The 24,534-nt window shown below is 42.0% G+C and overlaps 1 protein-coding gene across 3 annotated transcripts in view; it reads left to right on the plus strand.

Moving 5' to 3' along the window:
* stard8 (StAR related lipid transfer domain containing 8) overlaps positions 1 to 22,044 on the plus strand; it is a 198,531-nt gene extending 176,487 nt beyond the window's left edge. For all 3 annotated transcript variants that reach the window (XM_080187504.1, XM_080187500.1, XM_080187501.1), the window contains 4 exons: positions 2,304 to 2,525; positions 4,651 to 4,868; positions 9,701 to 9,877; positions 13,778 to 22,044. In XM_080187504.1, coding sequence (XP_080043630.1) covers positions 2,304 to 2,525; positions 4,651 to 4,868; positions 9,701 to 9,877; positions 13,778 to 13,895 — 735 coding nt within the window. In that variant the 3' untranslated portion in view covers positions 13,896 to 22,044. The remainder of the gene's footprint in view (positions 1 to 2,303; positions 2,526 to 4,650; positions 4,869 to 9,700; positions 9,878 to 13,777) is intronic.
* Positions 22,045 to 24,534: the final 2,490 nt, after the last annotated feature.

Genomic DNA, 24,534 nt, shown 5'->3' on the forward strand with positions numbered 1-24,534 from the left:
CCGTTCCTGGCTTGGGTCACTGTCTGTGTGGAGTTTGCACATTCTCCCTGTGTCTGCATGGGTTTCCTCCAGGTGCTCCGGTTTCCTCCCACAGTCCAAAGAAACGCTATATTCTGCATTCCCTTGTTTCCTTCTGTATAAGCAGTATGCTCTGTCTGTATAGCGCACAAGAAACAATTCTTTTCACTGTTTGCTAATACATGTGACAATAATGAATTAAATCAAATCAAATCAGATTAGGTTAATTTACCATGCTACATTGGCGCCGGAGTGTGGCGACTAGGGGATTTTCGCTTCATTGCAGTGTGATTGCAAGCCTACTTGTGACTAATTAATAAATAAACTTTATTTTACAGCAATGTGGTTGACTATTAATTGCTTCTGGAATGGTCTAACAAGTCACTCAGTTTACGGGCAATTAGGACTTTGCAATGATGCCCACATCCCATAAAATAATAAAAATAGAAAGATTTGGGGGTCATATTTCAATATTTTCCAACAGCACTTGGCTGATAGGAGCAAAGGAGGGTGAAGGAAGGATTAAAATTGCAATGTGTGATATTATCAATGAATGTATCAGTGCGTTTACATGGTCTGGGTAAGAACGTATATGAGAAGTTCCAATTCTTCTAACAGGTTTACCTGTTGCTTGTCCAGACTTCTGATGATGGTGGGGGCAAACTTACCAGTTCTGGTGAGAAAACTGGTGTGAAACTCTCCAGCTGCATTGGTGTGTCTCTTCTCCAGATCTTGACACTTTAACATCTAAAACAATGCGTGGTTGGGGTTTGTGTCGTCACTCAGATGGAATGGGAATTCTGAAAGACCCCACCCCACTCCCTCACCATGGGGATCTGGGGCTTCCCCCCTCCAATCATCCCCAGGCACACGCTCAGTGTCCGCTCTCTCCCCACCACAAATAGTAGAGCCCCACCTATGAGGGTTCCCTAAGGCCCACCCTGGCAATGCCACAGCGCCAATCTATGTCAGGAGGCACTGTCAGGACACTGTTTGGCCATATCCTTCTCCCATGGGCACTATACTTACTATTTCATTCCAGGAGCTATCCCCTTGACAGTTTTGCATTTGTCCAAGCCTGTTGTAAACGTTGGCAAAGTATGAATATTTAGTTTGATTTGATTTGATTTATTATCGTCACACGTATTAGTATACAGTGAAAAGTATTGTTTCTCGTGCACTGTACAGACAAAGCATACCGTTCATAAAGAAGGAAAGAAAGGAGTGGAGAATATGGTTTTACAGTAATAGCTAGGGTGTAGAGAAAGATCAACTTAATGTGAGGTAGGTCCATTCAAAAGTTTGATGGCAGCAGAGAAGAAGCTGTTTTTGTGTCGGTTGGTGTGTGACCTCAGACTTCTGTATCTTTTTCCCAATGGAAGAATGTGGAAGAGAGTATGCCCAGGGTGTGTGGGGTCCTTGATTAAGCTGCTTTTCTGAGGCAGCGGGAAGTGTAGACAGAGTCAATGGATGGGAGGCTGGTTTGCGTGATGGACTGGGCTTCATTCACGACCCTTTGTAGTTTCTTGTGGCCTTGGACAGAGCAGGAGCCATACCAAGCTGTGATACAACTGGAAATAATGCTTTCTATGGTGCATCTATAGAAGTTCAGGGTGAAAATTTGGCAAGTGGGTGGATAATGATATTAAAATTTCTTAAAATCTATTAAAATCAAGTCTATGCCTGAAAATCAGAAATCATGATCTCGTCAGTGAGATTTAAGATTTCTGGTTTTCACCATATTTTCTCCCCTGCTGGCAATCCTGTATATGGAGAGTGTGGGCTCAAGATCCCACCCACATTTTCTCTTTCTCAATGATTCTCCCATTCTAAGTTGCAAATCAAAAGCATCATCATGACAAACAATGAGTGCTTAATGAGCATTGATGAGGGGAAAAGAATCAGAAAGAATAATGTGTGAAGCTAAAAGCTGTCTTTAAGGGCAGTTTGTATCAGAACTGATCCCCTTATATGATTAGCTGTTCCTCTGAAAGCTCACTTACTCTCTGTAAAATAAAACAGCTTAAAGACTTGCATCTCACAAAATATATGTGAAATATTTCACATATATTTCTTCAATCTTTACAATGAGGGGCTTTGTGTGTGCTTAACACAATTCCCCAATACAATACTGAATTGTTTAGTTAGATATAGGGCAGTATGAGCACACTCCTGAGCATTAGGTGCTTGAAGCTCTTATAAAAATGACCAGAACCACGATACCTGTGAAAATACCTAAAGTGAACCTGAAATTTGAAAGTTTCACATAATTTTATTTTTGACAGATTCCGCACGATATAATGGTACAGTCCCGAAACTCATACATTGCAGCAGATGCTCATCCTCTGCCCCTGGAGGGCTTCAGGGGACATCATGAAGGCAGGATTAAAGACTATATGATCCACATGGAGGATGCGATCCAGGGCCTGCTAAGGGAGGCCAGTGAGAAATCTAAAGGATGGACCAGCACTGTAGGACCTGTGAACACAGAACTTTCTTACAAGAAGGTATTGGATGAAATTTCATAAGATGAGTTTTTTGAAATGAATATTGCAAATGGCCATTGAATCCTTCCAGTTAAGCTTCTGGCCACATTTGTTGTGAAGTAGTTCATCTATTCAGACTGGAGTGGACAATTTGCAAGCAAACATGTACACTTTAATCGTATCATTACGATATGTACATATACATGTGCGTGTGTAACTTTACCTGTTTACCATCTGTAGAACTGTTCTGAAATTACAAGCACACTAGTTTTTCTTCCTTAAAATTTAATATCAATATTGGACTCTAAAACTATTTCTTGCTTTCCATAGACTAAAAATTGCACATACTGTTAATGTAATGTGCATTTATGGCTTTGTTCAAACTCTACAAACTTAGAACGAAGTGCTAGGATTTCAAATTTTTCTCTGTTCTTCTCCCCTCTTATCTCCCAGTGCCACTTAGCAAACTTGACTGGGAAGCGGTGTAAGTTGTTCATGGGCCTTCAACAATGCCCTCTGAACTGGTCGAGATAGATCTGGGTTGTCCACGTGACATTAGTCTTGAATTTTACCTTTCCTGTTCCACCCGGTGCTCTAACAAGACGACTACGCTTCTTCTACAAAGAAAAAACAAAGAGCGGTACAATACAGGAAGTGGCCCTTTGGCCACCAAGTCTGTGCCGACACAGATGCCTCTCTAAACTAATATTTTCTTGCCTCTATGAGGTCCATGTTCCTCTATTCCCTGCCTATTCATATACCTATCTAGATGACTCTTAAACATTGTTATAGAATGAGAATATAGAATTCTGCAGTGTAATATGGCACCAACAGTTGTAACTTATCATCCAGATCTTATTAATCAGCAGTCTATTTTTTCCTCCATTTTTCCCAAACCAAAATGAGCCAAACTTGTCCTGGAGCACAATTGCTCAGGTGCTGACAGCATTCAGATATCTCACCAAATCATAAGTGACAGCACCTTTTCAAGGGCCATAGGGATGGGCAATAAATGCTGACTTTGCAGCAACATTTACATTCCTCCAACAAACAAGAAGGAAAAGTTAGGCATTCTGTTGTTTGGAAAGTCACAATTGTGCTTAATCCTTTTTTCTCTCAACATTACATTCACTCATTTCAATAGTCAACCGAGATGATTATATTTTTCCTTTTGCTCACAAAGGCTGCTTGGATGGTTATCTCAGCTTTCCTGATGGTTAAATATTGAGTAGTTTCTTTAACCACAGGTTGGAAGTATTTATAATGGCTGGATTTTTGGGGGAAATTTTGATGACTGTACAATTGTCTCAACCAACAACAGAGCTTTGGGACAAGTGATTAATATGGAAACTCATTGAATAGAGGAAATCACTGAAAGCTTCGGTCTGTTTAACAGATAATAATGTGCGCTGTATTTGTTACTTGTCGGACAATCCCGCCCTATAAATGAGTGTTTAAACCACTTCTAGTTTTAAAAAAAAATATCTCGGCAATCTGTCTGGCGAGACATCATGTGATCTCAGTCACTGATTTATTTAGAATGTGTGACTCCAGATAAAATCATGGATGATAGCAAAACAAAATTATCTCTAGATATTGTCTGAATAGGAGAGCAGACTTTCTCTGCCACTACTGAGAATTAGGTTGGATAAAGGATTGCAGGTGTTGCTTCAGCCGAGCAGAATTATCCCACTGGCATCATAGGTCAAAGCTTTCCACTGAATCACTACATGAATGGTTGAGGATGAGAATCATTGGTAACGTAATTGCTTGTGGTTGTTCTTGCCTGTCCTCAGACGCCACAACAAATTTAGCAATTAACAAAACTGCGTGGTTGATGTCCTCCATCTGGAGCTGCTTTGCCCTGATGCATCAGAGGAAAGTTTTCCTTGTTGCATGAGCTGGGGCAGAGAAGTCAGCTAGGTATTAATAGGGTGGGCAAGTTCCATCAACCCTGGAATTAAAATAGGGAATGGGGTTAAGCATTACTTCCCAAACAGGACTGATACAGCAAATTATTTTCCACAAGAACATTTCCTGAAATACTCTGACTTTCTGTAATCTCTGATGAAATGCCTCTGGCATCAGAGAAAGGAGACGACAACACTCTTTACACGTGTTTTTTGGTTCTTCTCTGTGCCGATAGGTTGGTGACGGACACCCCATTCGGTTATGGAAAGTGACGACTGAGGTAGAAGCACCCCCAAACACCGTGTTGAACCGTCTGCTAAGAGAACGTCACCTCTGGGATGATGATGTATTGATGGGAAATGTAGTGGAAAGTTTAGATAAAAATCTGGAAATCTGCCATTACGTTCTGGATAGCATGGCACCACATCCCAGGCGAGACTTTGTGGTTCTGAGGTAAGGCCAGTCACTGGGTCAGCAACAGTGCATGATAATGAGGCCATGCCAGCAGCATTGCATTGTAATTGGCTACTCCTCCTGGTTTCTGATTGACCATGTTGCAGCATCCCCTCATCTCAATATTCCATATAGAACAATTAAATGTAATTAATTTTAATTTTGGCATGATGTAAGCAAAGCTGAATCAGTTACACTGGTTGACAGCTCGTATGTAAGATAATTATCACTGGATACAGTTGAGTAAACTGTTGAAAGTGTTTTATGTTCACTTTTTGTAGTAATGAATAGTTCACAATGAGTTTAATAGCCAGAAAGAGCAGTTGTACATCTTTGTATGCAGATATTTATTTTTGAATGAGAGGTTTGGGCCTAAGACCAAACATGTTGTATGACTGATTCCGTCTGCTCAGTAGCATCTTGAGCTTATGTATAATGTGACCAACACATAGCAACCAGAGGCCCCCACTGAACATAAATCAACGTGTTCCTGAAGGTGCTGAGGCTGCCTGCAAAGCTCTGTATGAATACCAGGTTGAGTGTTCAAATGATCGCTCAAAAGCATGGCCTTGAATAACGTTAGTTTAAATGAACCTTTAGCTTTACAAACTCAGGAAGCATTTTCTCATAGAAAACACAAGATTAGACTTCAGCTGCTTCAGGTTTTAAATTGGACTCCAATTATAAGAACATAAGAAATAGGAGCAGGAGTAGGCCATCTGGCCCTTCGAGCCTGCCCCGCCATTCAATAAGATCATGGCTGATCTGTCGTGGCTCAGTTCCACATTCCCGCCCTCTCCCCATAACCCTTAATCCCCTCTCTTATCAAAAACCCATCAACCCGCTTCTTAAAAATATTTAGCGAGGCAGCCTCCACCACTTCAACGGGCAGAGAATTCCAGAGATTCACCACCCTTTGAGTGAAGAAGTTCCTCCTCAACTCCGTTCTAAACCGCCCCCCCTTTATCTTGAGGCTGTGCCCCCTAGTCCTACTGTCTTTTTTGAGCGGGAAGAGTCTCTCCACCTCTATCCTATCCATCCCATTCATCATCTTATACGTCTCAATGAGATCTCCCCTCATTCTTCTAAACTCTAACGAGTACAAGCCTAGTTTATTCAGCCTCTCCTCATAGCTCAACCCCCTCAACTCCGGTATCAGCCTAGTAAACCTCCTCTGCACTCCCTCCAAGGCCAAAATATCCTTGCGCAGGTGCGGCGCCCAAAACTGCACACAGTACTCCAGCTGCGGCCTCACCAATGCCCTATACAGCTGCAGCAAGACCTCCCTACTTTTATATTCAATCCCCCTCGCTATGAAGGCCAGCATCCCATTCGCCTTCCTGACCACCTGCTGCACCTGCAGGCTGGGTTTTTGCGACTCATGCACAAGGACCCCGAGGTCCCTCTGCACCGTCGCCTGCTGCAGTTTTTCGCCACGTAAGTAATAGTCCTTCCTACCATTCTTCCTACCAAAGTGGACCACCTCACACTTGCCAACATTAAATTCCATTTGCCATTTCCTGGCCCATTCGCCCAGCCTATCTAGATCCTTCTGCAGACTCTCCACACCCTCCGCACAATTTGCCTTTCCCCCAATCTTGGTGTCATCAGCAAATTTCGACACCCTACACTCGGTTCCCTCCTCCAGATCATCTATATAAATGGTAAATAGCTGAGGCCCCAGCACCGACCCCTGGGGCACCCCACTAGTCACCAACCGCCAATCCGAATAGCACCCATTGACCCCCACTCTCTGCCTCCTATTTGACAACCAATCCTCTATCCACGCTAACACCCTACCCCCAACTCCATGTCCTCTGACCTTCTGCAGTAACCTCTTGTGAGGTACCTTATCAAACGCCTTCTGAAAATCCAGAAAGACCACATCCACCGGCTCTCCTCTATCCACCGCCCTAGAAAAGTTTACTTTCCACTAGATTAGCAGTGGTTCTAAGGATTTTTAATCACACTTTAGTTAAACCATTCCTTGGCCTTCTAAATTGAAGGGAATATAAATCAAGAGCAGAATCGTATGGTACCCCGTCATGGGTTTGCAGGTGGGCAGGCCTGTAAAATTCCCAGAATGGCCTCCCCACCATCTTCCTGCCTCATGACTGATCTGCAATTTTACCTGGGCAGGCAAGGCCTAAGGTAGCCCACTAACCCTCACCTTAGCTGAGACCTTTAAGTGTACAATTAATGGCCACTTAAAGGCTGCTTCCCACCCTATTTTGATGATGCTCCCTCCCCTCCTGGCCACTCTTTAAAAAAAAAAGAGCCCTCTACTCTGGGCCTCATGTACCTTCCCTTTTCAGGTGGTGGGTTGGGACACCCTGCTATTTGAAAAGACCTGCCCCAGATCTGGGATATGCTTAAAGCTATCTAAGCAATGAGCTCTCAAGTGCAGATAAAAATACTGGGCTGGATTTTACACCCCCGCTGGCAAGAGGCTTGTAAAATCCAACATGTGGCCTTCGTGCCTACGTGCCCACTCCCAACCTATATGAGATTCTACAGGGTGCAGTGGGAGCGTCAGGCAGCCTGCCTATCCTTAGGTCTACTGAGGCTCTTATGTGGTCAATTAATGGCCACATAAAGGCCTCATCCCATTCCTGCTATTTTACTCATAGCATAGGGAAGTCTATACCAGGCTGCATGGCCTGGCAGCTTTAGCTGCACAGGTTGGTGCTGGGAAAGGAAACCTGACCATGACAAAATCCCCTTCTCTTGCTGGTGTGTCTGCCTCCAGTGACAATGTCCACTTAGGACTATCTGCATTCCCATCAGTGGCCAACACTCCCACCCTGCTGTTGCTGGGACTATATCATTGCTGGCCATCCAGTTGGTGGGCTGCGCTCTGAGGTGGGAATCCTGCCTCCAGCCAAGTGACAGCTGGGCAGTGATTCTTCCTGTGGATGATCTCCCCACAGATATTTTAGCCATGGAGGCAGGGACTACAACAGCTCACTAAATCTAGCCCCCACTGTGTTCTGATCTGAATGGGTGGTGGGGCAAGATTTATTAATAAATTTCAAACAAGGTCACAGTCTCCTCAAAGTGGAAAAAATTACAGGGCATTGGGAAACAGCTACTAATTGGACAGCTTCCAAAACAGGGACATGCATGATGATCTTTTGATGCTTAATGATTCTACAATAGGAGTCCATCTAAACATTTTACACATGTTTGACCCTAGAAACTTGCTGGGCTCAGTGCCAGGTTAGCTGGGTGGGCTAAAACCTCAAATTAATGGCCACTGGCCCACTCTTGACTAAATCTGGTTTACGCAATTCAATTGCTGATCACTTTTTAAAAAATGTAAAACTAACTCTTGTGCCTGCAACCCTGCCTGACAGAATTATGTCCAAAAGTAATTTTACCACTGCTCCTTTTCTCTACTTTCTGTATGACATTGAATTGTTGGGTATGCCATGTTATAAAAGGGTCTACCCAAATGTCCTTACAATGACTGGAATATCAGACAGACCCCTTTAATGAGCATGTAGTCCTCCCTGGCTGATTTTTCAGGCAATTCAGTATGTTCAGTGGGGGAACATGAAAATCTGCCCCTTGGATTTCTTGTTTACCACAGCTGATGCCAGTGGATAAGTACTGATACTGAAAAAGTTATCATATTACAAAATAAGGATTTTGCAATTCTTCCCATTTAGTTCCATTCAATTCACTGGAAACTTTTTGCCCAGGGACTAAGCTGAAAATACATTCTGAGCCCTTACTCTCCTCTCTGATTTGATTGACTGCAATAAATGATTCAAGTGCAAAAGCATATTGCTAATACTTGTTGACTTGTTGATGTTAACTCAGTTCACGCACACTAAGGGTGTGAACGCTAGGTCCCTCACAAAAGATAAGGAAGCATTTGCAACAATCTTCAGCTGGAAGTGCCAAGTGAATGATCCATCTCAGTCTCCTCCAGAGGTCCACAGAATCACAGATGCCAGTCCTCAACCAATTCAATTTGCTCTACGTGACATTAAGAAATGGCTGAAGGCATTGTCATGCTGAATCCCCCACTGAATCCCCATCCTATACGTTATCAATGACCAGAAACTGAACTTGACTTGCCATATAGATAATGTGGCTACAAGAGCAGGTCAGAGGCTGGGAATCCTGCAGCGAATGACTCACCTCCTGACTACCCAACTCCCCCATTCCCCATCTCCCACCCAAGCCTATCCACCATTGACAAGGTACTAGTCAGGAGTACAACAGAATACTCTTCACTTGCCTGGATGAGTGCAGCTCCATCAACACTCAAGAAGCTGAACACCATCCAGGACAAAACAAACCATTTGATAGGCAGCCCACCCACAAATGTTCACTCCTTCCAACACCTTGGAAACACAGTGGTAGCAGTGTATACCATCTATAAGATACACTGCAAAAACTCAGCAAGGGTCCTTAGGCAATGCCTTTCAAACTCATGACCACTACCAGCTAGAAGGATACAAGCAGCAGATGCCTAGGAATACCACCACCTGCAAATTCTCCTCCAAGCTACTCACCATCCTGACTTGGAAATATATCATCATTCCTCATTGTCACTTGACCTCTGTCCCTAGCAGCACTGTGGGTGGACCTTTACCACAAGGACTGCAGTAGGTCAAGAAGGCAGTTAATCACCGCCTTCTGAAGGGCAATTATGGATGGGCTATATATGTTGGCCAAGCCAGTGACACTCACATCCCATGAATGAATATTACATATTTCTAACTGTCAGCATGCATTGGGCTGAATAATATGGGGACAGACAGTGTCCAGTCCAGTGTCTGATTCAATGTAGCATTGTAATTGTTTTTCTTCTGACCTAGGACATGGCGGACTGATTTACTGAAGGAAGCATGCATTCTGGTGGCGGTTTCTGTTGAACATGAGTCTGTGCACCTGGAAGGTGGTGTGAGAGCTGTAGTCCTGAACTCGCAATACTTGGTTGAAACTTGTGGCCCAGGCCGATCCCGACTCACATATATCTCCAGGACTGACCTGAGGTATGTGTTTCATGTCTCCCTACCCCGCTGTGTGATTGACGTGTGGTTCTGCATGAATCACCAGAATGTGAACATTGAGAGAGAGAGCTGGCCTGATGACTGGCATCATTCTCAGGCACTGGGGTCAGATCCAAGTTGGGAAAGTTTCAGGCAGGAGTTCAGAGACACTATAACAACTGACACTATAACAACTGACACTATAACAACTGACACTATAACAACTATTGTGATGAATTGAAAAGCTCAAAGTCCAGACTTGAATTAAATAATGAAAGGTGTTTTTTAAAAAAATACTTTTTTCTTTTTGGATTTTGTGTTCATTAGGATGTTGGAAAATGGAGTGTTGGAATGCACTGGCATCAAACGTTTCCCAGTCAAATGCAGCTCTAGTCAGGTGCCATATAGGTGACTTCTCCTCTGATCTGACAATCTCAGAAGAGGAGTCCCTTCTGCTCCAATGTAACATTTATTTTTCTCAGTTGAGACAGCCAAGACCCATTTCATGTTAGACCTTTACTGACATCAAAATGGGATGAAACCAGGATCATTTGGCAGGAGTGCACTTTGTGGCATTTTAGTTAAGTCTAGAGTTGGATCAAGCTGAAGATCAGGTGCAACGCCATTTCTTGTCAGCTTGTATCTTGTTTGTCTCTCTTGTGGGAATTATGAATTGGATTCAATTTGAAATTTGTTTCTGGAGCAAGCAAGGAGGTGAATTCGGGTTTTCCTGGTCTGCTCTGAGCATTGGCTTTGTAACTTAAAGAATGGAGTAAAAATTTAAAAACATTCTTTAAATATCACTCAAGCATAGTATTCAATGACGAACAAATTGTGTCACCTTGTGCCCAAGTATGAAGTGTATGAATTACAGAGGAATTGTAAAAATCCATAGAATTAGTAGAATGTGGTGAATAGTTGGAGTCTTAATTGTGCCAAGGACTGTAAACACTACCAGTGAAAAAGTTCTTAGAATGTCCAGTGGTGGATGATGAGTCTGGGAAAGGATGTGTAAATAGTTTGAGTCATGTTGAGATCAAGAAGAAGGAGGTATTGGAGTTCTTGAGAAACATTAAGGTAGACAAGTCCCCAGGGCCTGATGCTATATACCCCAGAATACTGAGAAAGGCAAGGGAGGAAATTGCTGGGGCCTTGAGACAAATCTTTGTTTCTTCACTGGCTACAGGGGAGGTCCCAGAGGATTGGAGAATAGCCAATGTTGTTCCTTTGTTGAGGAAGGGTAGCAAGAATAATCCAGGTTATTACAGGCCGGTGAGCCTTACATCAGCGGTAGAGAAATTATTGGAGAGGATTTTTTGAGACAGGATTTATTCTCAGTTGGAAATAAGCGGACGTATTAGTGAGAGACAACATGGTTTTGTGAAAGGGAAGTCGTGTCTCATGAACTTGATTGAGTTTTTTGAGGAAGTGATGAAGATGATTGATAAGGATAGGGCAGTGGATGTTGTCTGCATGGACTTCAGTAAGGCCTTTGACAAGGTCCCTCATGGCCGACTGGTGCAGAAGGTCGCATGGGATCAGAGGTGAGCTGGCAAGATGGATACAAAACTGGTTCGGTCAAAGAAGACAGACAGTAACAGTAGAAGGATGTGTTTCTGAATGGAGGGCTGTGACAAGTGGCGTTACTCAGGGATCAGTCCTGGGACCTTTGTTATTTGTGATATATATAAATGATTTGGAGGAAAATGTAACTGGTTTGATTAGTAAGTTTGTGGATGACACAAAGGTTGGCGGATTTGATGGTGATAAAGACCATCAGGAGGGATACAACAGGATGTAGATCAGTTGGAGATTTGGGCGGAGAGATGGCAGATGGAGTTTAATCCAGACAAATATGAGGTAATGCATTTTAGAAGGTCTAATACAGATAGGAAATATACAGTTATTGAGAGAACCCTTAAGAGTATTGATAGGCAAAGGGATCTGGGTGTACAGGTACGCAGGTTACTGAAAATGGCAATGCAAGTGGAGAAGGTAACATACGGCATGCTTGACTTCCTCGGCCGTGGCATTGAGTTTAAAAATTGGCAAGTCGTGTTGCAGCTTTATAGAACCTTAGTTAGGCTGCACTGGAAATATAGAGTTCAATTCTGGTCGCCACACTACCAGAAGGATGTGGAGGCTTTGGAGAGGGTACAGAAAAGATTTACCAGGATGTTGCCTGGTATGGAGGGCATTAGCTATGAGGAGAGGTTGGAAAAACTTGGTTTGTTCTCACTGGAATGACGGATGTTGAGGGGCGACCTGATAGAAGTCTACAAGATTATGAGGGGCATGGACAGAATGGATAGCCAGAAGGTTGTTCTCAGGGAGGAAGAGTCAGTACTAGGGGGCACAGGTTTAAGGTGTGAGGGGCAAACTTTAATGGAGATATACGAGGCAGATTTTTACTCGGAGAGCAATGGGTGCCTGGAACTCATTGCCGGGGGAGCTAGTGGAAGCAGATACAGTAGTGACTTTAAAGGGGCATCCTAACAAATACATGAATTGGACGGGAATTGAGGGATATGATCCCCGGAAGGATAGGGAGTTTTAGTTAAGTCAGGCAGCATGGCTGGTGCAGGCTTAGAGGGCCAAATGACCTGTTCCTGTGCTGTATTTTTCGTTGTTCTTTGTTCTTTGCACATTACGTTCTTGGTTTTTGTAACATGTTCTTTGATTGCCATTCACAACTCTCCTCTTAGAGCTTTGGAGCTTTATTTCTGCTGGGGTTCTTCAAATTGTTCCAATTGTTGCAGCAGGATATATATGGAAACCCTGGAGAAATATTGTAAAAATAGAATTTATTCCGCTCTCCATACTTTCTACAGACCCTGCAATTACAGTGGGCAATTGGGACAAACCTGCAGAATTGGGGTCACTTTATTTCTAATTAACCCCATTTTGAACTATTTTCTGCATGGCTGTGTGCCATCCTCCCTGGATACTGAGCACAGATGACTTGAGACTCTCAGGCCGAAATTTTACCGCCTCACCCGCTCACAGATTGGAAATCTCCACTGGCCTTGGGCGGGATTTTATGATCTCGCCCAAACGTGGTGGTAAAATTCTGCACTTAATTTGCTGGGAGGAGAATCAAATCACCCCCCACCCACCCACATCCTTCTGAGATTTTCCCTTTCTCCATGTGCAATTTTTTGGCCTCTATTTGATGTCTATCTCACTCTTCACTATATGTGACGGCAAGAGATCTAAGAATGTACCTTGTATATCTTTTTTCACTAAAGACTGGTTAATTATTCTAAATGGTAGTGAAGGTAGTATTTCTTTGAAGCAGTTTGAGTCCCAAGTTCTGATCTCCATATAAAGCATATCCTGACAGCCAGATTTCTTCTAGGTGTGATGTTCCTGAATAACTCTTGGATTATTTAAAGTTTACTGTAGTTACAGAGGGGGAGGTTAATGGGGATGTTTTCATATAATAGAATTATTAAAGCCAAAGATGTGCAGGTTAGGTGGATTGGTCCTTAGTGTCTCAAGATGTGTAGGTTTGATGATTTAGCTATGTATGCGATTATGGGGAAAGGGAGGGGAGAGGGCCTAAGGAAGAGCTTTGTCAAGAGTCAATGGAAACTTGATTGGCCAAATGGCTTCTTTGCACAGTAGGGTTCCATGGTAATGGGCTAGAATATTTAAGTCAGGTAAAGGGAACTTAAAAACAAATAGAAATTAGCACGCACCAATTTTAAAACAGATTTTGGGATGCTCCTAGGCTTGAACGTTTTAGAATGATCTGCTGGTTGGAGTAGAGTGGGAAGAATGTTAGAGATGCTTGAAATGAAGCTGAATGTTACAAGGGGTGAGTTAGGGTACCGGTGATGATTAGCTTTTTCTTCTTGTTGACTTTTTTTGTGTTTCTGTTTTTCCCTTTGATTTCCTCAGGGGCCGGACTCCAGAATGGTACAACAAGGTCTCCGGATACCTGTGTGCTGTTGAGGTTGCTAGGATACGGGACTCCTTTCTGCTGTCTAGCCCACGGGGACTAGAGGTCAAAATCTGAACTCAGCTGACACCGCAAGCAGGGGAAAGATGTCCTTTATGAGTATGCGCTGCTGACAGCCATCATTAAATGGTAATCAGCCTTCTAATTACCCCAGCCAGGCAAGATACATCACAAGATTGGTTCAGATGAAGAAGGCTGTTCAGCCATTTGGTATTATACTTACATTATACCAACCTTGCTGTCTTCCTCTTATTAAAGGAATATTTGAATATATATGTCTAGTACCCAGGCTGCAACCATCCTTTGTGTAAAGGAATCCTTCCTGACACCAGCCTCATAGAACAACAATTAAGTGATTATTATATAATCATTGATAGATTTTACCAGTCGTCAGTTGGTGAGCCACCTTTAAAAAGAGATTGTGCCTCTGTCCAGTGGTTTTAATTTTATTATAATGAAAGCAAAATACTACAGATGCTGGAAATCTGAAATAAAAACCGAAAATGCTGGAAAATCTCTGCCAGATCTGCTGAATCTTTCCAGCATTTTCTGTTTTAATTTTTTTGGGTCTTTATGTGCCTTTAATCCCTTAACTGCTGTGAAATGATTGCACCCATGCAACTGGGACAAAGAAAGGGACCATCTTTGAGTTTTTGCTCAAAGTTGTTTGAACTTTACTGGTCTGGCTGTAAATCTGTTCATAGTGATACTTCCATCAACATATTCAGCCAGTAGAAAAGAGAAATGTAAGTAAATACATTGGAATTTGGGGTGGAGACCTTTAAACAATGGAATAAGGAAATGTGAGAGGGGCATGGAATGTTAACTTCCAAAAAAGTGTTTATGGTATGGGGAAGTGCTGGGGGCTGTTGATGGGACCGGATGGGAATTGATAGCTAATCTGAAGTGGAATAGTGCATTCGGGAAGTTGAGTGTGGGCTGATACTGACAAGCTAATATGTGCTTGTGAATAAATGTGGCAAGAATAAATGTTTGTACTTTATGGGGTTGTTCTGTTTAACTGCATTATCATACAAGACTCTTATTTCTGGAGAGTACTGCATTAAGTTATTATGTTGCACATTCAAGATGTATAGAGTATCAAAGTACTGCCCGCACTGTGTAATTGTACATATCCAGCATGTAAATAGATATATTTTCTGCTTCCTTTTTCCTCATTCCTCTGCCCATTCTTCGTTCAATGTAGAGGCTGGCAATTGAAACTCTATAAACCCAATCTTTGTGATTCTCAAGTCAAACATAATGGGATGTCCAATTGTGTTCTTTCCCCTTTGGTATCTACTGAGTCCTTCCCTCAACCCTGCTGCATCATAATGAAGAAACCTAGTGTTGTGGGAGAATTGATGTTGTGTACATACATTTCACTACTACACATGTACATACATTGATGATGGTTGTACATTGCTGGTGAAACATATGTGCACTGGTTTGTGGATTTTTATGGATTTAACGTGGAATGAAAACTCAAATCATGATAAATATACTAGAAACTTTCCATGCATGCAAAACAAAACTTTAGATGAATGTTCTAAATTAGAAATGGCTGATCCACAGCTTGCGATCCACAAAAGAGCATGAGAAATTACTGAGAGAAAAGGCCATTGGACCAATCAAGCTTACTATATCCAGGGTCTATGTGCTCAAACCATCCACCGTATAATCTCCCCATATAATCTTTACTTCCTCCCCTGAAAATAAAATCAAGCTCTGCTGTTAACATCTCAATAACATCCTCTTTCCTCCTTTTCATCAGATGCTAACCAAGCTCAGTCATTCAAAGACATCACTTGACCCAACTCAATTATCTTTTCTGAGAGTTCCTTTCACATGCCTATCTTGTGGGTAGGAATTGCTAACCTTATTTGAACCTTGTGAATTTTGCTTATGACTTTTGAACCCATTTCACATAGGCCAAGTTACATAACTTATTGAAGGTTTTAATTATTAGTAAATAGCTTCATGACTCCCTTCAGCCTTCTTTCCCTACTGAAAATAAATGTAGTTACTGAAATCTATCTTTAGAATTCAGTACTCTAAGGCTATAAAACATCCTGGTCACCCCCCCATGAATTGTTTCTAATGTAGCCGTATATTTTTTGTGGTTGGGTGACCAAATCTGTGCAGCGTACTCTAGAACTGGCCTCACAATTGATCTATGCAATGTCATTGCAATTTGTTCTGACTTGTCTATTACCCTCCAGATAAATCCCAAACTAGTTGCATCCCAATGGTATTCTTTCAGAGTATGGTCACTGATCATTCTCAAAATGTTTGAGCATCTGAACCTCAGGCTGGTGACCATCTTCTCACCTTCTCACTTGAAGTGAATGCATTGATGTTATCTCTCCCTCTCTGGAACTCCAATAGTATCACCGCTATTTAGAACCATAGAATCCCTACAGTGCAGATGAAGGCCATTTGGCTCATTGAGTCTGCACAGACCGCAATACCACCCAGACTGTATCCCCATAATCCTATGCATTTACCCTAGCTAGTCCCCCTGACACTAAGGGGCAATTTAGCATGGCCAATCAAACTAACTTGCACATTGTTGGACTGTGGGAGGAAACCAAAGTGCTCGGGAGGAAGCTCATTCAGACATGGGGAGGAGATGCAAACTCCATCCAGATAGTCACCCGAGGCCAGAATTGAACCTGGGTCTCTGGTGCTGTAAGGCAGTAGTGCTGACCACTGTGCCACCATGCCACCCTTATTTATGCATCTGTTTCATACAATGGAATTGAGCATTGTCCTAGCTTCATAAGTTTTGGGAGTATTTCCTGTTGCAATTATTGCACTGCATGGCCGCTAGGCACTTCTGATAATGCTGAAGTTGTGCGTTCACGTCCCACATAGACAGTGCCTAGAATTGAAACTAATCTTTTATGTTGCTGATTTTGTAATGTTGTTATTTTTATTAGCTTTGTTTTCTTTATTCACAAGCATTGGGCCTGTAGCAGAGCTAGTACTTACATCCAGCAGGATAAGCCATACCCAGTTGCTTAACAACAATGGCTTACTTAAAACAGGATCCTTCCAGTGTATCCTGAGGAATTGTGTATCAACGTGCAGGATCTCTGCCCTCAGTCTGCTGATTTCCGAACAGAACTGGAGCAGGCAAGGATAGAAAGTGGGAAAGGGACACCATTGTTCATTTTTGGGTCCATTCAATTGCCTGGACATTCAATAATGTCCATAAATAGGCAATTGAATGTAAATGCGATTCAAACGGCAATAATACATGACTCAATGTCCTTAGCAGCCATGATTACCAAGGTTACTCTATTTCATACCTGGCATTCAGCAGAACTATTGTCGTGGATGGAGGGATTTAAAGATGAAGTGTCAGGAAACACATACAATTAATTGCAGATTGATTAATTGCACACTGGCAAACCTTTTTTTACGTTAACTGAGATCTGTTGCATCAGAATTCTGCTCCCCTCACTGAGATTGGGGACGAATATTAACCCAAGGTTAATGTGGAGCTGTGTGACCAGGGGAGACATCTCTCACCACTCAGAACATGTACCTAAGATTGCCAAACTCTTGGGAGTCACCAGGAAGTGAAGGTTGATCTCTGTAACATTGTTGCGGGCAACTTAAGAGACAAGTTAACAAAATAAAATTTGTGTGTTTTAAAAATTTCTTTGAACTCTTTCACATATTAGTTACAAAAACAATGGACTTGGGATTGGGAGGAGGTTGGTTCATTACCAGTTGCAATGAATTCAATTGGGTAGCAGAGTTTGTTCCTTTTCCAATTGACCGATGGGATGGATGGCCAGTGCGATTGAGGATAGTCCATGAGTGGGATCGGGGGGGCAGGGTGGCTCGAGGTTTAAAATCATGTGATGAAACTTCCAGGAATGTATCCAACCAGAGTTGGCAACTCTAGATGTGCCCCTTTTTTATTGTAACAATGGAATATCTGATGTCAACTGTTACACTGGATGTCCTCCATTGCTGGAGGGCACTGATGTAACTTTGGTTGTAATTTCATGCAATATTACTTCTCTGCTTTGAACTTGCTATTTTAAATATCTTAGTTTTATTTTGTGTCAACCAGTCCGAGTAGGCTTCCCCATCCTGCAGCTTTAATGGAAGACACTTTAAGTCTCCCATGGAGTTGGGTTTAACAGTCTCACAGTGCCAAGAGGAACATTTTTCTTGATTTTAAAGTGTTTGATTTGTCATTGTTTTGTATTTTTTTTTGAGAAAAGTTAATACTGTACAAGGGGAGGAGCTTGATATATTTGATGGGATTGGATTTCTATTCTTACGGGACAATAGCGAACATCACTAGAACAGATTCAAAATAATTGGCAAAAGAGGTAAAAGTGATTTAAGTGTAAGTTTTTCCATCAAGGGTTTGATTGGAGCCTGAGAGGGTGCTGAGCACACGTTTGATTCAGAAAGGAGTTGCATTGCTGTCTGAAAAAAATCTGCAAGGCTACAAGGATAAGGTAGGGGAGTGGGACTAAGTGGAATGCTCTTTCAGAGAGCTAGTGCAAACTCAATAGGCTGAATGGCTTCCTCCTGCGCTTATTTAAAATGTTGTAGTTTAAAACATGCAAAAAATTAAAACACATAATTCAGCACATTTAATTATAAATCATCCAGTGTTGCATGTTAGAATTTTATTCACCATTTTCTGCTGAATCCTGTTGCATTAGTTCGGACATGGTAATGAGTCGCATTGCACTGGCATTACTTGGTGCTTTGATTTCAGACTAATATTGCTGCTGGAAAGTGTATTAATAGCGGTAAGACAGTATAATTTGTGGTTTCATGATATTTGTGTATAAATTGTGTGGTGTGTAGCTCTGTTGTTTGCAGTTACCTGTTGCTATGGTCGACAGCAGTCACTTAGCCTTGGCAACACTTATGAATGAGTCTTATTGGAAACTAATGAAATACCTAGCCTGAGTTAGCTTGGAGTGATAGTTGGTTGGAATGCCAACGTTTAGCATGAACTACTAATTGTTACATTATTCTATTCAGTATGTTTTTAATGTTACCAACATATTGCTGCAGATTAGCCAATAACAATGAACTCTCTGGATCTTTCAGTCCTTTTTGCTTTGGTGTCTATGACTCTAAGATTAATATCTCTGTATTATGTATCTCACTTCTTGTGGAATCATTGGAGTCATGAACATGAACAGGACTAGCTGTAGGAGGCAGGTGGAAAGAAACATTACCCTAGCTAGTAGGTGACTTCTCTGAAGCTGCAAAACTCAGATCTCCTATTAGTTAAAAGCTGTTTAATAGATCATTACAGTACTACTGTTTTAATGACTGCAAGAGATTTTCTATTCTAGAATTTGAATAGACTCTTGTGTCTGAATGTTACTGAACTGGATATGAAACAGTTTCAATTGTTAAATAAGGAAGAGAAACCAACCTCCCCCCACCACCCCCCCCACATTTCTCACACACACGTGGAATCTTAGTGAACCTCTTTTATCTTTTGCATTGCCACCATTTCACATTTAATTCTTGCATTTCTTCCACTTAGCAATGATTGTGAATTTTTTATTTGGCTGATCACAAGAATAAGGTTGGTGCCAGACATGAGATTGGATCACAGCCTTTAAAGATAAATACTTCACAGAGCAGTTGAAATGTCTGGTCATTGTGTACAAAGCATAAACTTAAGATTCTGTAACAGGAAACACAACAGCACAGATTGTGGACAGATAATGGATTCCTGTTAATTCCATCATCTTTGATTCTATCATTGTGCCCTTCCTATTACTATGGTAACAGCTTCAGCCAGTCTGAAATTGTTAGCACAAACTTCCTGTTTGGCTGCAAACCTGCAAAGTATGGTGCAGTCATTCAATGAGGTGACAGCTACAGGTTAAAGGATTATAACCTGTCACTTCCCTTCAGTTCTATCTCAAGGGAAAGAGTTATCTTTAATTCCATCCATTCTAACTGTCCAGATTTCATCCATTGAATCACAACCAAAACCCAATTTCTTTCTTCTGGTGGGTAGGGGCTGAGGACATGTTTTTCACAACAGAAGCAGGAGCTGAAATGGCCAAAAAAATGATCTGTCTTTTAAAGGTTAACTTTTGATTTTGATGCGGTTTAGATCTGCTGCAAATGCATGTTATTTTTAAATTGAATATGGTCGATCCCTAAAGGTAGAAGAGAATTGACAAGTGGTCCAGCTTTGTTGTGACAGAGGATTTGGATGATGATAATTTTATGCCAATCCCTAAATTCTCTCATTTTTGTGTTACTTCCATGAGCAGGAAGATGCCCAAACACACCTTGTGATGGATGGGGTTGAAATTTTGAGTACAAAGCAGGTAAATTAATCTGGATTGAAAAACAGTAGTTCACTTCAACCTCTTGAAGGTGGCTGGAAGAGAGAGAGGGGGCGGAATTCTCCCAAATTAACTGTTGAATTCATGGGAAAACTGGAGTACTTCACTCTTTTTTTCAGTGGGAGTTCACTCTAGAGTCTCCCACACTCTGCGCAGAGGCCACCAGTGTCTATATCATTAAATTTCAGGGGGCAGGCCTATCGTCGCTGGAGAGGCTGAAATCACTGCGCAGTGCCCCTGAACTCTCAGCCTCCCATTTGCTGGCCAATTAGATTGTTGGTCTGCCTGGGACCCCCGCAATGCCACCCCTCCAACCTCCATGGCCTGATCACAGTCCCCAAGAGCATTCCCAGGCTAGTCTCCCCCCCACCCCACCATGTTCCAATCTAGAGCCTGGCCAATCCTGCTGCGCTAGAAAACTAGTAAGAAGTCTGACAACACCAGGTTTAAGTCCAACCGATTTATTTTAGCTTGCGAGTTTACTACCAAATAAATCATTGGACTTAAACCTGATGTTGTCAGACTTCTTACTGTGTTTACCCCAGTCCAACGCCTGCATCTCCACTAGAAAACTAGTGCAGTGGGGTGGAAAAATCACCCCCAGGATGTGGAAGTGAGTGAGAAATAACAGAATGACATAACATCAGTATATGAGGGTATTAGAGCATCAGCAAGCAATCAGCTATATTAGCCATTTCTCTGTGAACAGAAGTGATGCATTGATAATTCATTAGTAAGCCTCTTGGTAGGACCTCAAATTTACTTTCGTCCATTAGCCAAATGTGAAGTCACCTAGTAATGGTTTGAAAATTGCTAGAATCATTGAAATACCAAGTAGAAAAGAAACTATAAAGGATATATATGCTGTCATATATTCTGGGGGTCTGACTGATTTACATTTGGGGATCAGAAAATGCTTATACAGATCTTTATTTGAGGAGCTGGAATGGCTGGGGTTGATAGTTCATGACAAAAAATTTTAGACGTTTTGCAGAAGCACTGGTCTTAATGGCAACTTTTCCTCATTCCTGATTCCTTGCATTCCAATGTCCCTTCTGGGTCCTCTGAAATTACCAATTGTTTTGTGTAAAGTGAATAAGAAACACACGGGACATTCTGTGCAGGGATGTTTTGAAGAATATGTTATTTAACTTGCATTTTAGGGCTAAGTATACAGAATTGTGCTCTTGGCAGAGAACTTCATTCATCAGGAGAACACATTTGGAAATCACTGGTGTATTTTGTATGATTTTCCACCCTTAACATTAATGGATGGAAAGATTTGGGGGGGGGTGAATTTTACTATCCCATGGGAATCGGAGCAGGCGAAGAGTGCACCATGGAATGATCCGTTAACCTTGAGCAGGATGTTTTGGTTTCGGGATGAGCAAGGCTGGAAAATCCTGCACATGGAGAGCATACCCACAATTTGTTTAGTTCCTTCATTATTATTACAATATTGTATTCTCATGAAGGGGAGAAGAAACAGATCTGAATAATGCATTTGTATAGCGTTCTTGTGTGTTGTATTAATAGATGTTATGTGTGCCCACTGGAATATTGGACTGAGGAGGAATGTGTGTGATTGAATATTCATGGATTGGAAGACCTGTAGGGATCTGTAATGGCACAGATTCTATTTAATAACAAGAGTATTTTTGATCTCAGGTATTTGAAGTTGTATGAGTTTTGCTGCCATTTGTACATATTGTATTCCTACAAAATTTGTGTCCAATGAGCAACATTTGTACGAGAATTTTTAAAAATTATGTCTTGTTTTAAAAGTTATATTTTTCCTTGACAATCTGTTCAAAAATGTACAGATCATTTTAATAAATGTTGCTTCAAAATGTCTCTGAAATCTTTTTCCTTCTTATTTCAATAACTTAGTTGGCAAATTTACCAGCTCGTTCCGCACTGAGTTGGTCAATTCATTTGGGAGGTGCTAAGAGCACAACAACTAAACTCTAGAACTCCAGAAATCTGTTCTCCACAAGGGGGACAAAATCAGTCAAGAATGCTCTTGAGCTATTTCTCTTCCTGACATCTTTTAAATCTGTTGAAGTCAATAAACATCACAGTCTATTGCTCTTTCATTCCTCCCAGGATCTCCAGACTGGACAATTGCCCACCTTTCTTCAGTGCAGTAGTTTTGACTTTGATGCGATGGCAATTTTTTTTAAATTCACTTGTGGGACATGTGCATCGCTGGCTGGCCAGCATTTATTGCCCATTCCTTGCTGAGAGTCAACCGCATTGTAGGCCAGATCGGGTAAGAATGGCAGATTTCCTCCTTTAAAGGATATTAGTGAACCAGAAGGTTTTTCTGATAATCGACAATGGTCGTCAGTAGATTCTTAATTCCAGATATTTCTTACTGAGTTCAAATTCCACCATCTGCTGTGGCGGGATTCAAACCCGGGTCCCCAAAGCATTAGCTGAATTTCTGGGTTAATAGTCCAGCGATACCACTAGGCCGTCACCTCCCTCTGAGGTTGTTCCAGATCTCAAATTTTTGCATTTTTGCCCATTTTACATTTTTGCACAGTCAGAATTATCTGCAACTTTTCCTCCCAATGTTAACACACAAACTTTAAAACTCTGTGATTCACTTCACTATTATGCTGTCTTGCACTGTAGGTTTTGGCTCTATGCTCTGTTTCACAATGAAAATAAAATCCAGTCTGTGTCAAGCAGGCATCAACACTGAAAATAAATATAACACGCATTGGAGTTCCCCTGGAAATTTGTGGTAACTTGCTTGTTCCAGATTTCTGCTCTTTCAGAGGTCTCCAGTTAGTTTTATCAAAGCAGGAACAAAAGAAGAACAACACACAGCACGGGAAACAGGCCCTTTGGTCCAATGAGCCCACGCCGCCATTTTAACATTGTGAGTGCCCTCCTCTACCTATTGGGGAAGATTGAGGGAAGACTAATTTAGGGACAACTTGTTACATCAATCAGCCTAAGAGCACGTTTTTGGGGTGTGGGGGGAAACCGGAGCACCTGGAGAAAACCCACGCAATCACGGGGAGAATGTGCAAACTCCCGCAGACACTGGCCCAAATCCATGTATCTGCGCAGCAAACAGTGATAGTCACTGAGCGGTCATGTTGCCTCACTGTTCCATACAAATGAAAGGATGGCATAGGCAGAGCCAGGGATGGGCACTTTCTCTTCCAGGAATTCTCACTCCTTTGGCTCAGTAAAGAATCCAAGGTGTCAACGGACAATGGTGCACCCTGTCAGCACCTTCACAAAGGCAGCTGTGGGCCCCAGTAATGGTGTCATAGTGAGAAAAGAATTTGAAACTTTGCAAGAATTGCTCTTTTACCCAAAGATCAAGAGGGCCAACACCACAGTTGGAAGAGATTCCTGGTAAACTGCAGAAGCCATACAATGGGCAGGCAAACGCATGAGGTTCCAGCAGCTGTGTTAGGTAACATCAGATATGATCTGGAGTGGAACTTGCCTGTCCTATGGTAATGAGGTACCCATCCACTTTCCCCATAAACTTCAGTGACATTAGCATTGTCGACAAAGAGATAGAGGGGCGGGATGTGGCAGTGGGTGTGAATACGGAAAGATATGCTGCCTCACAGCACCAGAGACCCAGGTTCAATTCCAGCCTCGGGTGGCTGGGTGGAGTTTGTGCATTCTCCCTGTGTCTGCGAGAGTTTTTTTCCGGGTACTCCGGTTTCCTCTCACAGTCCAAACATGTGCGGGTTAGGTTGATTGGCCATGTTAAATTGCCCCATAACTTCAGGGGGTTAGCAGTGTAAATATATGGGGTTACAGGGATAGGGCCTGGGTGGGATATGTGGTGTAGGCCCAATGGGCTGAATGGCCTTCTTCTGTGCTTTTAAACTCACAACAGAGCTGCAATGTTATGCAATCTTCTTGACAACAGGAGATTAGATCAATTGACAACTCATTTAATTACATCCTATTAAATGTGAATTTTAAATAATTTAGAAACATTGTGATCTTACATTAAAATAATTCAATAAAATACCAGCATGATAAAGATTAATGTGGATAAATAGAATCTGAAGCATACAGTGTCAGTGGTAGCTCTCAAATTTCAAAGAAGGGATTCCTTTTCAAGTGGATTGGTAATCACAAACCCATCCCTTCTAAATTATAACACTATTTAATATTAACAGTATGAAAATGCTGCATGTAGAGTGTTTTAATAGCCTCTCTAAGAAAATGGGTGCTAGCTTGTCAATATCAATGAGTTAGCTATGTCTCTGCAGAGTATATCTGACTGCAGGTTCTGTCTGGCAGGAGCTCAGAGAGAGAGCAGGAGCATAGCTGTTGCATTTCGCACA

This window comes from Carcharhinus amblyrhynchos, chromosome 4, assembly GCF_965287045.1.
Source record: "Carcharhinus amblyrhynchos chromosome 4, sCarAmb.v2.hapA, whole genome shotgun sequence".
Taxonomy (NCBI): domain Eukaryota; kingdom Metazoa; phylum Chordata; class Chondrichthyes; order Carcharhiniformes; family Carcharhinidae; genus Carcharhinus; species Carcharhinus amblyrhynchos.